This window comes from Cheilinus undulatus, linkage group 15, assembly GCF_018320785.1.
Source record: "Cheilinus undulatus linkage group 15, ASM1832078v1, whole genome shotgun sequence".
Taxonomy (NCBI): Eukaryota; Metazoa; Chordata; class Actinopteri; order Labriformes; family Labridae; genus Cheilinus; species Cheilinus undulatus.
This window is the reverse complement of record NC_054879.1, coordinates 24,304,588-24,321,519: the sequence shown is the minus strand read 5'-3', so window position 1 is coordinate 24,321,519 and position 16,932 is coordinate 24,304,588. Positions and strand designations below refer to the sequence as shown.

The 16,932-nt window shown below is 38.1% G+C and overlaps 2 protein-coding genes across 2 annotated transcripts; one reads left to right on the top strand and one right to left on the bottom strand.

Moving 5' to 3' along the window:
- Window positions 1-5,369: 5,369 nt before the first annotated feature.
- LOC121522929 (gamma-crystallin M2-like) lies at window positions 5,370-6,519 on the bottom strand. Its single transcript, XM_041807626.1, has 3 exons — window positions 6,511-6,519; window positions 6,152-6,394; window positions 5,370-5,645 (listed from the first exon to the last, which is right to left on the bottom strand). Exons 1-3 carry the CDS (start codon window positions 6,517-6,519, stop codon window positions 5,370-5,372), a joined length of 528 nt encoding a protein of 175 aa, XP_041663560.1.
- Window positions 6,520-8,978: 2,459 nt separating this feature from the next.
- On the top strand, window positions 8,979-9,929 carry LOC121522930 (gamma-crystallin M3-like). The gene is made up of 3 exons (XM_041807627.1): window positions 8,979-8,987; window positions 9,131-9,370; window positions 9,654-9,929. Exons 1-3 carry the CDS (start codon window positions 8,979-8,981, stop codon window positions 9,927-9,929), a joined length of 525 nt encoding a protein of 174 aa, XP_041663561.1.
- Window positions 9,930-16,932: the final 7,003 nt, after the last annotated feature.

The window sequence follows — 16,932 nt, the reverse complement described above, 5'->3', positions numbered from 1 at the left end:
TGTGTATTAGGTTTCCAAAAAGATGATTTTTATAGTATCGTATATTGGCCTGTGTCCACAGCCAATGTGGACACAGCTAATTCAGAGCCAATATGGTCCAGGGATTTTTCCGCTCAGCGCCCTGAGTGGAAAAATCGCCCTCGGTATCAGCTGTTTTTGTCGCTGCGCTCACAGAGCTCTCAGCTGAAACCAGTTCAACCTTTGGAACAGCTTCACGCTCGTCAGTGTCTCTTCTCCCTCACTGACCAATCATAACAAGAAGGGGGCGGGCCTTTTCAGGGCTAAAGTTTTCAGGTCAACTGCTGCCTGTGTCAGGAAAAGATTCCTTGTTTCCTAAGTGAAGTTTCCTTGAATAAAGGGAATATGAAGCATACAGAGCTGTTCCACAATGCTATAGGCCTTATTTTCCCTGTTCCAGCACCACCTGTTAATTAATTGTTAATTGACATTTCAGGATGCAGTTTAGGTATATTAATGAATCAATTTTATTTTGAGATACTGATAAATAAGATACAAGATATTTAATAGGTTTGGATTTAAGATTATTCTTGGCTTTGCATGAATATTAACTTGCGCAATGCACATGACTTTTCAGCTGGAAGCAGGCCTAGAGTGGCTAATTTAGAAAACCAGGTAAATTCCTGGTGGAGTGGGCTGGTAGGGGGCGATGTGTAGTGATGTTAAATAGATAATTCAGGCTACACTCAGCAGTGTTAGAAACAAGCTTGGGAGCTCATTGTTCCAGTTGCTTTTCCCCTCAAAACTTCACTTGTCACTCTTCTGCATCTCTCTCTCTCTCTTCCTGCATCTTCCATGTCAGTCCTTCCCGAGTCCAACATGTGTACTTGGTCAGGGAGAGTGAGGACTGTCCGTGTCCCTCCGACTGGAAACATTACTGTAACATATTTCCGCATTCTCCTTGTCACTTGTTAACCCACTCGACCCAAGACAGTCAAGGTGATAATGAGAAGAGAACAATGGATAATAAGTAGAGCAGAAGTTGGTGAAATAGCTAGATTAAAAAATGGAATGACACGGCCAAATGTGCAAAACTTTTTCTTCTTATTACAAGTTTGCAGCTTGATGTACACTGTACTAACCATTGTCCTAGTTTGTGATTCATCCCAGTGAATTGTATGATGTTATAGCCCAGGGGCTCTCAACCTTTTCAGCCTGCAACCCCCAAAATAAAGGTGTGAGAGACCAGGGACCCCCACTGTACCTGAAGGTGGTTGAACACAGCCATGAACAAGGCCATCCGTGATGGGGGGGTTCTGGGGCTCAGTCATACTGAGGGCCCAAGGAGTCATTATAAAGTTACGCTGTGATATCTATCCTTTTTTCCTGAATAATAACAACTCTTATCAAAGGAACAACAATCTTATTTTTTAACTCATTTGTGCCAGAGTATATAGCCGTCTTAAAAATGTAAATCCGTTTTCTTAAACAGAATAAATATTGGTTAAAAGTGATGAAATTGAATTGAAAAGTGGCAAAAATGGGTTAAAGTGGCAAAAATGTGGATTTAAAGTGGTAAAAATGGTTAACAGTGGTGATATTGGCTTAAAAATGGCAGAATTTGGTTAAACAAAGTGGTGTAATTAGATTAAAAAGTGGCAGAAATTGGTTAAAAGGGGCAAAAATGAGGAGGGAAAGGTGGTGAAATGTGATTTAGAAAGTTGTAAAAATTTGTCTAAACTGGCAAAAATGTGTTAACTAAGGCAGACATGGCAGAGATGGTTTAAAACTGTCAAAAAGGGCTTAACAGTAGGCATAAATGGGTGTAAAAAGTAATGAATAAGGTTTATTCATGGCAATGATTGGTCAACAAAGGGAACAATTGGTGGAAATGATTTAGAAGTGACAAAGATGGCTTTTATTTGGGGGGGGGTTAAAAGTGGCACAAATAAATACTTTCAACAATTGAATCAAAATTATGGAAGAAAACTGTTAGCACGCCAGTGTGCATATCTACTTTAACAGATTTTTTTTTTTTTTAGTTCTTTTTTTTTTTTTGGTTGGTTTGTTTGTTTGTTTGTGTTTATTAATTTAAATCAAAACAATGGGATACAAACTCGACAAAAAATACAGGACATAAATTGAACGCCAAACAAAAACAAATACAAATTAAATAATAACAACAATACCCACAAAGACAGATAAATACAAGAAAAAAAAATAGAAATAGCAGAACAGATCTTTTTTAAACATTACCTTGATTTCAGCATAAAATTCACAAAGTGAATGTGCTTGATTTTACATTAAACCAATTTTATGCATTATTTTCATTAAAATTATACAGTATACCATTTAAAATCATCTTAAAATATTCTGTTTTTTTAGGGGATCTGGCGACCCCCCTCACAGTGTCTTGGACTCCCAAATTGAGAACCTCTGTTATAGTCTTTATAACAACCTATATTTAACTGTGCAATACAAATAGCTGAGCTCTTTGCAAATATGATACATGTTTTGAGAACTAAGTGTAAAGCATCATCATGTGGCTTCTCTGCAGCAGCTGTACTCCCTCAACCAGTTTACTGCAGACACTGAGAGTGAGGAAGAGCCACCAACGCTAACCAGCACAGCCATGAGAGGGCAGGTAGGATTCAGTGAATGTTAATGTCAAGAATACAGTATTTCCTGTTTCAAATAATAAAGTGCTTAAAAAGCCTGAAGGACTTTTAAACTGAAAAACCTGGTAAACATAAAAGAATGCCATGCCAAGTCATGATAAGGAGGTAGTCAAATTATGAGATAAAAATGTATTTTTAAAATTATTTCATGACGAAAACTGGCTTTCATTGAGAAACTAATTCTTACAATTTTTAAACTTGATTTATGTGTCAGTATCAGTGTCAGGCCCCTGTGCTGAGCTCAGAGGAGCTGTTGTTGTCAGTAACACACAAGGCCCAGGCACCTGTTGTCCTACAGTGTGTGAACAATCCCGCATGCTAAATTGGTTCCAGTTTAGTTTGAATATTTATATCTGAATGCTACAAGTAATCTTTTATGCCTAAAAATATAATTACAGATAATAATAAATATATACTTAATTCACATTTATAAATCTTCAGTGAAAGTTTGTGAGCTAAAGGGGTCTGGTCTGAGCCATGAAACTCCAGGGCTGATAATGAGTCCCGCCACAGCCCTGACTGGAGGCGAGGCATGAGGAAGTCTGCATCCAGTCTACTTACAGGTGTATTTTTTACACAAAAAATACCAAGTGTTTGATTATTGTGTAAATTATCCATTCATGTTTGGCTTAAGGCTCAACATATTTGTGTAAAACATGTGTCTGGTGTGCAGAAATAAGAGATTTTGACATATGTGAGCTGCAAATCCAATCACATTGGGATAAGTCCCTAAATCTCTGCTGTTCCCTCAATGACTATATGTTGACATTAAAATCAATATAACCAACATTTTTATTCTGTAAACATTTGAAATACATATTTTACAAATTATCTTTCACTTTACTCCATTATCTGTGCTGGTGTAAGTTACAGTCTTCTAATCCTTCATTCTCTTCAGTACCAAGACTTTTAACTGATCTGGGGAACTTTGTACCTTGGCAACAAGTACAGCTCAGAAAGAGCTCACTCTAGACGCATGGATATGCCGTTTAAGATAGAAGATTATCCTAAAGAATGCAGGGAAAGAGTGACCATACAACTGGGACCACAGAGTTTTCAAGCTCCCTGTCTCAAGCTTTAATGAATAGCTCTAAAGTACTAATATGTCTGTCAAGATCTGTAGTGCAACTGCACCAGCAAATAGCATCGCAACATCACGCTCAGTCACTACGCTAGCCAAATCCAGCTGAACGAACACATAGTAGCATGCATGCATCAATCAAACTTCACACAAACAAGGCTGCATACTTGACGAAATATCAACATTTAGCATCATGCACGTCATCTAACAAATCATTTTTGCACTTCTGCACATGATCTAACAAATGAATGGACAATGCTCTATACATTCAATCAGTAATAGACACCAATGGCATCTGGGTGATTACATCTCCAATAAACTACATTAAACATGCACTGCTTTAAGACTACTTCTACTGGTTGATCTAATCAAACAGGACGTCTATGCACTTGGCTCACCAGAACTTTACCACAAAGTTCATTCATTACTCTGACCAAACTCAGTGCTGCTGTCCTGTGACCTCAAGCAAAACTAACCACAGTAAACAGACTGCGATGAAAGTTGCTGAAAACGACAGGTTACGAATAAACCAAGATTACCTTTAAAAAGGATAGTAAATAAAAAACTTTAAGTAATGTCCATTTTACTGTGATTTTTGGCCTGGTTTTGGACAGTCCTTGTCTCATTTAAAGCCAGCCAAAACACACAAACAGAGCACCATGCTTGCTACACTGATCCGTCTATATGCGTGTTGGTCTATGTTGGTGCCAAGGCTTTTTTAACAAATAGAAAACATAACTGATGCAACAAGAGTCAAAGTTCAGTACTGATTTGAGTTCATCATCTCTGCCTGCAGCTGTTGCTTAGCTAGCCAAGCTTATCATTCTAACAAGGCCTGCTTTATAGCAACAGCCGGGCTCACTATCATGAAAGAGCTAACACTGTTTTCACAAGAGCTCCAGGAAAGGTACAGCTTTCTTTTTCAGTTATCCACGGTGGAAATGCCAACCAAAAAAGCCACATAGAAACTAGCAAACACAAAAGGTGGGTCCAGGCAAGCAGTAGCACTGTGGTGACTTGTTCAATGAGACACATGCAGATGACAGGAAACTTGAATAGCCTGCTAATGCAGGAGTCCACCTTTGTCTACCACACTGTGGTTGAAGGAAAGAAAGATCTGAGTGCAGGGTACCAATGGTAACACATGATGTTTAGCATGTTAAGTTAAGATAATAAACTGAATTCTATAAACATGGATCTGCTGACCAGAAAGATCTTAAGTTAATATGTCTTGTGAAGTCATTTGGGTTCAAGTTTTACTGTTTGATAGAAATGGACAAGATTGATGATTTGTGCTGAAAAGATTCAAATCAGACCAGATAGAACAGAACTGATAGGGGAGTGAAATGCTTTTATTCATTCGAGTTCAACACATGATTCTGGGAAGAGGGACAGAGTTCAAATTGGGAAGGTTAAGGGGAAGGCTAGGTGGTTCTTGGAATTGTATCCTTCTGGAGCAATGAGTTTCCATAATGATTCTAGAACTTTCTCCAGAGTCCAGAACTAACAGAAGGAACCTGGAACTTCTGACTTTTAAGGATGTTTGTTCTAGGGTTTCAGGTTCTTGATATTATTTTCTTCAAAATTCTACAGTTCTGTTGGAATCAGTTTATATGAAACTCATTGCAGAGCCCTGGTTGCTTGCTGTTGTTCTAGAACTCTCTGATCATGCGGAAGGATCCCACAGCTGGTGAGGTGGCGCCCCAGTCTGTATAACAGTGGTACTCGCCACGTTCCAGGAAGTACTGGTGTCCGTAATAGTTGGGCTGCTCGTAGAGGACCCACGCACCATCCGTAACCACACAGGAGTAAAACTCCTGACACTTCAGGGCCTCGTAGACTGATGGGCAATCTTCAACCCACTCTGCAGATTTACCTCCAAAATCCTGCTTGTCGTAGAATCTGATCTTCCAGGACTTTCCGTAAACCTTGAAAGACAGGAGAATGAAAAAGACAGTGAATTATATTTGTATTTAGTGTTTGACTGGTTCCCCACTCTGCTCCTTGTTTTCTGTTAGTTCACCTCTACAAATGGGTTTCTTGGCTGTTTTCCTAGTTTCTCTCAATATTTGATGTGCATGGGCGTGAGCATAAAGCACCGTGCTGCCAAATCATGAGCCTTTTATCTCTCCTTTTTCTGTGTTGGCTTTAATCTGATTACTGCTTGGTTGGTGTACTCGCTGGTATTTTACTGGAGCTGGACACTCTCAGACAAATAATTCACCCAGAAATGTTGAAAAATTGTGTTAAATGTGCAACCTACTACCCGATTAGACTGTATTCTATTCAGCCAATCGATACCTTGGTGTAGCCAGTTTACCCCATTTGAATGAGCCTGGTACATCAGTATACCAACAGTTATCAGACAGCTAGTACAAAAAATGACATACAACGCTTTACATTTATACAAGTGTCTACAGGTTATCTAGCTTACATTTTTGATGAAGCGGCACGACTTGATGCTATCACTGTATCCCATCCACCTCTGTGGATCAGAATATTCCCCAGGGATTAGGACGTACTGGTTGCCTGTGTAGTTGGGACGCTCATACAAAACCCAGCTGCCACTCTCTACCTTGATGGAGTTGCAACGGCTGAAGTACGAGCGCAAGTCAGGGCAGTCAGTGCTGCACTCATAGCTCCACCCTTGGTAGTTCTTGTCCTCGAAGAACACAATCTGCAAGGAAAGAAATCAAGAGAAGCCCTGGTAAACTATCAGTCAAACACTGATGCATACACTTGCACAGCAGGCCCTAAGATACGGAGAACTTAGAAATGAGATTTGCTCCTTACCTTCCCCATTGTTGGTGGTATCACTTGCCTCCCAACCAGCTGCAGCTGTGTTGTGGTTTATATTGAAATGCAGAATGTGCAGACGAGGGGAAGCCTTTGTCATCTAAATTAGTTTGATTTGCATATCAGCAAAATGGTTTGGTGAAGTTTGATTTCCCTTTGTTCACATTTGATAGGCTGTATCAAAGAATTGCCAAAATTTGCATAAAACAAAACTTATAAAGGCCAACAACCATGCTGACACAAAGCTCTGTGGAGTGCTTTCATGGAGTTCTAATGCAATTCTACATTCGTTTTCTTTATTTCATGTGGGGCAAGATATTATTTGATAAGTTATCTTTATTTTATTTGCAGGATAAAATTAGAGAATACTGCAAAAGAGGAAGGTTCAGTGCAATCCATATTTTGGAAAACTGATGATGATATTAAACCTAATCAACTTAGATATTTGCAGTGAAGTGGTCTGTTCTTGCTGTGCACCAACTGGCCACACAAATCAGGGGATCTGTTGGTTTGACAGGTTATTGGTTTCCATGGAAACATGCAAGAAAAGGCATGGCAGCAAACAGGTGTAAGTGACCCCTACTTTGTCATTTTATAAGGTTTTATAGTTTCTTTAGATGTATACTCAGCTGACTTTGCAAAAATGGTTGAACATGGCATACTTCAACCAGCAACTGGTTTAGATGTAGAATGCTTTGGTTTACTGGGCTGAACCTTAGACCTCTAGGACTCCAGGATGCACCATTACACATAACGTGGTACTTTTCTTGAAAGATCCTTTAAAGACGCCGTTGGGCTAAGAAGCTTATTCTGGTCTTATTTCAGTGCTTTTGTGTTATAAATGAATGGTTTCATTGAAAAAATGAGATGAATTAATCTTATTGTCTTGTTTTTTGATATGTGGTGGATGTACTTGCCCTATTCTCCCATTTTTAAACAGAGTATTTTGTATATAACTGGACACAGTTTTACTTTTACTAGGGTATGCACTGAAAGGGATGCCTCAAAAGTCGACATTATCAAAATCTGGAACAGGGGATTAATGCTGCATTCCATTTACCTCGGAAGTCGAAACTGGGAATGATGTCACATTCGTCTGCAAACACGGATTTCCAATTGTCTGCGTTCCATTTGTCATAACCACTACAAGTTGGGAAAAAATTAGTGTCTCCATAGTCGCTTATTTTGGTTGGATGTAGAGCAACTCTATAATGTGCAAACTGGCTCCAAAGTTCAGTTGAAAAAAAAAGGATGCAATTTTTTATTATGACAATAGAAATGGAAACTGTCAAAAGCCTTATAATTTGAATTTACTTGTATTGTTTGATAAATATAATATCTACAAGCATAAAGGATTTAAATGTTACAAAAGATACAACAATTAAAATGGAAATACAGTATTATATGAGCTCACTACATGGAATGAAACACAAAAAAGCAATGTAAACTCTGGACATTAGTGAATTCCTAAATGTGTTTTTTTTTATTATTTTCTAGGTACCCCATGTATTTATGTATATAGTGTATTAATAGGTGTATACACAGGTGAATCATTTAAATGTTTGTGAGTATGCATGTATGTGTTTCACATATATCAATACAAAAAAGTTGGAAAAATGACAGATGTCGTTCTTGTGTTAGCCTGTCATTGTTTTTAGCATCATTGATCAGTTGTTGGCCGTTGAACCTTTAAAACAACACATTGCGCAGTACTTCATGTATTAAAAGACTGTTGCTACACACAACATGCAACCGCAGGGTAGTGCTGTGTTTACTATTTCTAAAAATGCACCGAGAAACAGCAAAGGGTTCTGAAAACAGGTCAAAATCAAAGTCTTTACTACACCTAATACTTTGTGCCACCATGTTGGGACGTCAAAGTCGAGGTACTCTGTGCGAGACCGAGTTCACAAGTTGTAAACACAACTTGGAGAGACGTTCCATTTGTCACTTCCGGTCGGAAGTTGGAAAAACAAGTCGGAATACAAGTCACAATGACAAATGGAATGCAGCATAAGTATTTTGTCAAATATGCTCTCGGACTCTAATCATAAGTAGATCTTTGGGGAAGACTTTAATGTTAAGGAATCCAAAGTAAACTTCAGGTATGTTGTCCATACTCTTAAGACATCAGTGGTCTGAGCAAAAGGGACATATCCAAACAAAGCATGCGAAACAGATTCAAATAAATCATTATAACTATCATCAAACTGACCTCCATAAGTCTAATATAAAAAATCTGCAACCCCCTCTTCTCCCTTCCCTTCTATCTTCCATCCATTTCCCCTCCCTTTGTTCTGGATCATGATAGCAGAAATGAAATTAACAGTGATCGCAGAGCTGCTTATTCATCAGCTTCCACATAATTTGAATGACAAAACCCAGTTACAGTGTGTATAAAGTATAAAAGCCGGCTGGCAGCTGCAGGTCGCTGGACAGATTCCCACCAACCCAGATCGTCAAACATGGGCAAGGTATGTAGAGAATCGACTAGAAGATTAAAAAAACTATTGTGTGATGTACTGTCAACAAAAGGGGTAAAAATAAAAGCTAACATTAGTTTATTTTTACTAAAAGACATATTCATGATCTCTTTTTGCTGTTTTTCTTTCATCAGATCATATTTTTCGAAGACAGGAACTTTCAGGGTCGCTCTTTTGAGTGCATGAGCGACTGCTCTGACTTGTCCTCCTACCTGAGCAGGTGTGCTTCCTGCCGGGTTGAGAGTGGCTGCTTTATGGTGTACGATCGCCCAAACTACATGGGGAACCAGTATTTCTTGAGGAGGGGGGAATACTCTGATCACATGTCATTGGGCATGAGTGACTCCATTCAATCCTGCCGCCTGATTCCTCAGGTATGTAAGAACTCCTTTAAAGATAAATTAATGATGAGATAAATTAATGTTGAGTATTTATATCAAGGAATTTTAAATGTCGGCCTACTTAATATTGAACTCAAACTCTAACTTGTGAATGAAGTGCTACTCTAATTAATTTTCTTGCAGTGCTGTAAAATGTTGGATCATTCAGTAAATAACTCCATAAATTCTGCATGGCAAACTCTGCAAAAAGTGCACCTTTCCAACCATCATGGCAGCAAAAGTTCAATCTAAATCATTGTTGTAAATCCACCAACAGCACAGAGGCTCTTACAGGATGAGGATTTACGAGAGGGAGAACTTCCAGGGCCAGAGCCACGAGCTGATGGATGACTGTGACAACATCCAGGAACGGTACCGCATGACTGACTGCCAGTCCTGCAACGTGATCGATGGCCACTGGCTGATGTACGAGCAGCCCCACTTCAGTGGCAGGATGACGTACCTGAGGCCTGGAGAGTACAGGAGCCCCAGGGACACGGGATACAGTAACATTAGACTCTGCTCTGCCAGACGCATTGTGGATTCCTGCTGAAGCCCACAAAAAGGAATGATTAATAGGAATTGATAAATAAAACACAGAAGGGAATCATACTTTCAAATGTCAGTATGTGCTTAATCAAACAACATTATTTTTTTGTACCTTAAAGTGAAGTCTGCTTAACTTGTTCTTAAAAAGCCTGTGCACAATTTGCATAGAATACAGTCTTACTAGATATAATTAAGGCTGTCAAAAGATTACATTTTTTTATTACAATTAATCTCAGGTATTTGTTGTTAATCACAATTAATCACACCATTTTTATAGCATTTACAAATTGCACTAATTTGCATTTAAAACTGGTTTGTGTCATTGTGGATTTTCCTACCTTTTTAAAATAAGGATAATTTGGATACAGGCCTACTATTATACATAAATTGAAGATTTTAACATTAACTTCACCAAAAAAAAGAACTTGTTATGACTAAAAAAAAATAAATCAACAGTAAAAAGGTAAATGGTTGATAGCAGGAGGTTCAGGTGACTTTTGAATTGTCCACTGTGAGTTTTTGTGAAAGTGAAATGAGACATTAAGGAGCAGTGGCAGACTTAGGCTGGCCTTACATTAGAGGACTTTGCTTAAACTTTTCAAAGACTTTATAAAGACTGATACTCCTTCACATCTAAAGACAGTTTGTCAGCAAGTCACTGAGTTTTTAGCCTTAGACTTAGATTTGGCAAAGACTGTGGGTCACTAACTACAGGACTGGAAAAAGATTTCTTTTGAGAAAAAAACAAAGTAACTTTGCAAGTTTCTGCAATAACCAGTCAACAGTCATGTATGAAAACGCAGGTTTTTTTCTCACCAAAGGAAAAAAGTGATTGGGCTTTTAATTTGAAAAACCCAACAGAGATTTACTGGACCTGTCATGTCAGACATAATACAGACACAGGTGCAGAAAGATCTGACTGCAGCTCTGAGCAAAAAAGTTTTCCATCTCTTGAGTTCCGAGTGGATAGTAAGCAGCTTCAGATTGAACTATGCTCACGTTTGTGTTTTTAAAAGGTAACCGTTTTGACATGCTTACGCAAAACACTGGCTCCAATTGGTTGTGGATTTGCGCCTCACTGAAAGCACAGTTTGAATAACACCAAAGACCAAGGACAATACAACTGATATTGTCGTAACCCCAAGACTAAAGAAAGACTGCCTTAAAACTGCTGGGATTGAGTTTTATGACCATCTTACACCTAATGATTGAGATCAAGAGGGCGCTCCATAACTTTGGCAACACTCCTTTTTTTTCATTTCAACTTCGAATTGGAAATTGCTGGAAGCTGGAAAAGTGGTTAGGTGTAAGGCCAGCATAAGTTGACATCATTGTGGCTGCAGGCAGATGCTGACTTAGATTAACAAAAGTTCTTGGAAAAGTTACAACAAAGCCTGGGATTAGTTGTGCACGTCTTGTAGACTGTAGTTAATCACGATTAATGCAATTAATCTTGACAGTCCTAGATCAAATATATTAGTTTACCAAAGAAGGCAAACATTTGTTTATATTGTAAAATCCTCTTTTAGGCCATTTCATGTCATGCAGTAACATATAAACATCAAAGCAAGCGTGCATCTTTTTGTTTTTTAAACACCACAAATTAACTTTTAGCTCATTAAAACACATAGATACTGCATTTAGTACACATATTTTAACTTAACCTGTTTGCTGCTGTTCTGTACTGTGCAGCCAAGGGATGGATATAATTCTAGACAAAAATGACCTTATTTTAGGACACCTACATATTTTAACACCTACAAGTCAGGGTTAACCTGACAAGAAAAATCACATTTTTGAATAGTATACAGTCAGGTCAAAGTCAAGTGGAGCAAAGTCAACAAAGGTGCCAACTGAGCGAGGAAAAGTTCGGACAATTCAAAGGGCCCATGGATGACAGATGTCCTAAAAATGTGATGATATACCATTTTTTTATATTAAGTTATTAACGGACTTTGTTCACACTTATCCAATAAAATTGCGATATTTACTTATTTTTATTGCAATATAAGTAGCATTCAGGTAGAGCTAGGCGGTATGGACCTATAATCATAACTCAGTGCTTCAGTTCTGTGAGGTATGGCAATTAAGAAGTTAGGCTAATATTTATGTTCAAAACACTTATCAAAGCAGTGCAGTAGGCAGGGCTTGGCATTAACTTTTTTTCTCACCAGCCACGGTGGCTAGTGGTTCTGCAAACTTTCTAGCCACTCAGTATTTCCACTAGCCACAACTTTGGTCTTTGGAAGCTCTGAGCTATATGCCAAATTTGGCACACACACTCTACACACACATCCTCTACTTTCCCTCACCAATATGATCAATATCAGCTCTCCTTTTAATAAAGCACTTCTCCCTGTACGTATGAAACAGCACACTACTGAGATATGGGTCAGACTGTTAGAGACAGTCATCTAAGAGTCAAAACTCTTAGATTTTTAATCGGCTGTTTATTAGAAAAAAACTACAGCAGATTACAAGAACATCTCTAATTTTCACTCTGACAAATCTCCACCAGAGAATATTAAGTGTCCAACTTCTCCTGTCCTCTGCTCTATACTGTATGGAGGAAATATTTTCATACATGTGTCTAATACTAATTAAAATATCTCTTTAAATAAAAGTTGACATACATTTGGTGCATGAAGCTCACATTTGGAGAACATTAAACAACTGATGTATAATATTGGAATAAAAGAAATCCTCGTTCAGTTAAATTCTCGTGGACTCCTAAGTGATCAGTTACAGACTTTAATCCTTCTGCCTCTGTTTCTCACAGCCTCAATGAACTGATTTAAAGTTTCGGAGTTTCTCTTGTCTTTTATATCGATTTATGGCAAATTTATAATTAACCCTGAATATACAAAGGTTTAAAAGTTTCAATAACATTTAAAGTATGTGCACCTTTGAGGAGGTTTTTATCATTTAGATCGCCCTCAACAAACAAAGAATATAGGTGGAGTATTAATTAAACAATATTTAGACATACTACCCACCCTGACTCGCACGAGCAACAGAGACACACAGCTGGAGCACACACAAACAACCACACATAAACAGTGCTGATGCGATGATCCTCCATGGATAGAGAGGCACTTTAAAGCAGAAGGAGAAAGTTCAGGTCTGAGTTTATCCTGCAAATTCTGAAACATTTTCCCTAAATAGATAGAAGCCTTCAGTCTAACCAACACATCAGTACGAGTGTGTGTCTGTATATGTCTGTGAGTGTCGCATTTATGTGTATCATACAGCATCAAAGCCCTTGGCGCTGCGTAAAAACGCACAAACAGATGAAGAGACCAGCCACTTTTCTGTTATTTTGGAGGGAAATTTGAGCTTTTATGTGCCGAATAGCCTCTCTGTAACAAGTCTAAATCATAAGGGCTAACTGACAAGCACTTTCAGAGTGAAGCATAAGTTGTGACACTGATAAATTCAACCCGCCATCGTGACAAGTTAGAGTCACGCTGCTACCCGCCACGGCCGAAATCCACCTGCATTTGGCTAACTGGCGGGCGTAAATGTCAAGCCCTGGCAGTAGGTCTTCTTCAGACAGTTGTCTCAGAACCTCTGATGTTCTTTTCTTCTGACACAGACTCTAAACATGTTCCTTTGAGCACAGATTTGATTTAAGGAAAAGACCCACAGTGCTGGATCATGTGAATAGGGAGGGTGATCATCACTGTGGTTTGTTTTTGGTTCATAAACATCATTACTGAAAGCTCAGTGTGAGCTGGAGCTTTGTCTCGATGAAGAAAGAAACTATTTTTTCCACAGCTGTGGTCTCTTCATTCTAACTTTGTTCTGACATCTGCTTTTTTTGTCCAGTTCCAACAAAAATTTCAAGTTGATGCATTGCTCAACTTTTAAGCTTATCATCTTCCGATGCCTAAGCAAAAACATTTCAGTTTTCAGACAGAACTTATTGGAAACTTACAGCAGTTGTTTGTGAATACTCAACCTTTGGTATATAACACTCAGTGTGACTGTCAACCATGTGGTTTAATTCTCACAAGAACAGGAACATTAACATTATTTTGTTGCAATACCGCGTATATATCTGAATACTTTTACAATTACAAAAAATAACTAATGGTTGTCATTGGTTACATCCCAGTATGCTGAGGTTGTCAAAGTTTTCTATATTCTTTAAATGCCTTGTTTTTCAGAGTGCATTAGTGCAGGGTTGGTATTAGCAGTGGTGGTGGGGCCTAGCGTAATGTCTTTTCATGGGGCCTGTGATAACTGGCAGTATCCCTGAAAGTAGAGATGCATTCTACACCACATTTTCCTAGACAAAGAAAGAATACAAGTGCTTACATCTGCCAGTACCAAATACAAATAGTTTTCATTCCCCTATACTTTCTTCATCCTTATTTATGTTAAGATATCAACAAACTGAAGACATGGCGCCAACTTCAACTACATACTTGAATACTGAGAGGCTAACATCATGCATTAAAATTAAACCAAGCACAGCATCTGCAGTGTTTTATGAGTACAGGGATGTGTACTAAGGCTTGGTATTGGCTAACATACTAATACTTGAATTGGTATCTGTGCATCCCTACCTGGAAGTCAAAGTTGAACTTTATTGATATAGCACATTTCCTACATAGGGAAACATAATGCCCTTCACATTCCTTCAGTCGTTTCATCTTTTTTTGCATTCCAACAATTAGAAAAATGTTATCTTCCATACAAAAAGAGCAGCACTTCTTAATTCTTTTTTTTTTTTCAGTTGAGGCAGCACACCCTTTAAAATTTTGAAAAATCACCCCATCAAAATGTACTAATACAAAACCAACATATGACTGTAGTGGGATACATGAATTGACAAGAAATAATTATCTCAAAAACCCTCTTAAAACAATCAAAAGGCCTATAGTTTCACTGAAGAGTTGCGTAGACCTTGAAAACACACTTCGTTTCGGCACACCTGTTGAACTGAAATAAGCCTATCCATTTGCTGATCCCGATTTCTGGAGAAGAGTACTTGGGACAGTTTTAATTTTTCACACTAGTAGAGTTAATAATCTGCATATTTGATGTAATGCTTGGTTGAATTGAAAGCATTTCCAAGGCACCCCTGATAATGCCAGAAGGTACCCCAGGGTGCCACAGTTTAAGAGAGGTTGGTCTAGATTGTAGTCTATGTTAATGCTCATTATTTAAAAAGGCCCAAATATAGTAAATTTAGGATGCATGATATAATCAGCATGAAATCTGTAACAGACTATAGCTCAAAATTCAATCATCAGTACCAGCCAACACTACATAAGTATTTAATAACCTGTGATGAAACCCCAAAAACAAAGGGTAATAATGATGTGCTGATTCCCTACTGGCATAGTGGCTTCCTAAAAATGTTGATTATCGATTCCATAGTGGTTTGTTGATTCTCTTATAATGATGTGTTGATTACTTAATGAGCCCACAATTAACTACACTGTATCCTCATATTCCTCTAGTTTTTAAGGGGAGCATTCTTAACAGCTAGTATTTTCTAGGAAGTCACTTGCCTTTGCTACTGTAGACGTACAGCGTTATAATCAAAATAGATATTTGGCATATTTAGTTTCCTTTTGAATTTAAGAAATGAAAACGCATTGTATCATTAGGGGAGACACAAAGAATTTGTAGGCAGACTTTAAAAGAAGCACCAAGCCGTTAAGAAATTGTAGGTTAATTTGAGTATCAGTGTTGAAAGAAACTACAGTTGTTGACAGTGGTTAGAGTGTTTAGAGTCTAGGGCTTAGCCCAAACTCAGGAGTGTCGAGGGGAAATTTAAAGGAGGGTCCGTAAAGGTTTTCTTTATTGGGCAGTTACATTTTTATGCAAATCTAAATGCAAATTTAGATTTAAAATACCAGCAAATCTATCATTAGGGCAAAAAAAATTAGGATGTTACATCCTCAAAGACATCCTTAAGAACAGATATGATTTTAAACATGTGTTTGGTCTTCATAATGCTGCCTATTGTATACTGTTCATGCTATGTTTATTGCCTCCCTGTATCTTTATGATGACGCTACTGCATCCTAGTCCTTTTATGATAATGGTTTTGCATTCCTTATAACTCACAGAATAGCGTTTAGCCATGGTTCTATAAGGCCTCAGCATCTGGCATGTACTAAGGACAGGATCAATGTGCCACAACCCAGGGCTGGAGAGGAGGAGGAGGTTGGCCAGCTTGACAGACTTCGTCACACGTGCCGCCCACCAGCCAAGGACGAGCTCGACAGCATTTCTTTTGTCCGGGCCGTTTCATACCTGTAAATACCTGCCTAGACACCAGCAGCAGTTTTCAGGGCACTTGGGACATCCAGAGCTCCTGGTAATATGCAAAGATTTCCTGAGCATGACCTGGGTTGTGTCAATCCTTCTTCCAGCATCTTCGCCCTACTGTAGCCTCAATTTTTGGCCCAAAAATGCAGAAAACTAATGCATAATACTGTATTGGTTGAATATTTAAGCCTTTTTTTTTTTTTTTACTTAGTTACTGTTTACTGTTACAATCAACAGTGTATGAGGTACTTTGTCTTGTCAGGTGTTTTAATTTCCTAGGTGTGACTTTTATGCATGTCTTGCACCTGTTCTATGTGGGACTACAGATGGAAAGAGTGACTCGCTAAATCTGGTGCAGCATTTTTTCAATTATTACATAAGAATGATTAATGTCACTGTACACTGTCCCTTAATAAACAAATAAAACCAAAACTTAACTGAGTTCATTATTCTTAAATAATTATACATTATGTTGAAGATAGATTTTCATATATATGGTAGGAATTATATGTTAAAGTTTACAACTGGAATAATTTCTTTTAAAAAAAATGCATAAATGCAGAGGCATATTTATGGAAATTTAAAGATGGTAATATTTCTAGTTGTTTTTGTCTTTATTGTATTCCTCTCTCTTGTATTTCTAATAGAGTCAGACTATAACTTCAGAAATTATCAGGATGTTGTCATTCATTCTCTGCACTTTAAGAGGGCAAAAAGAG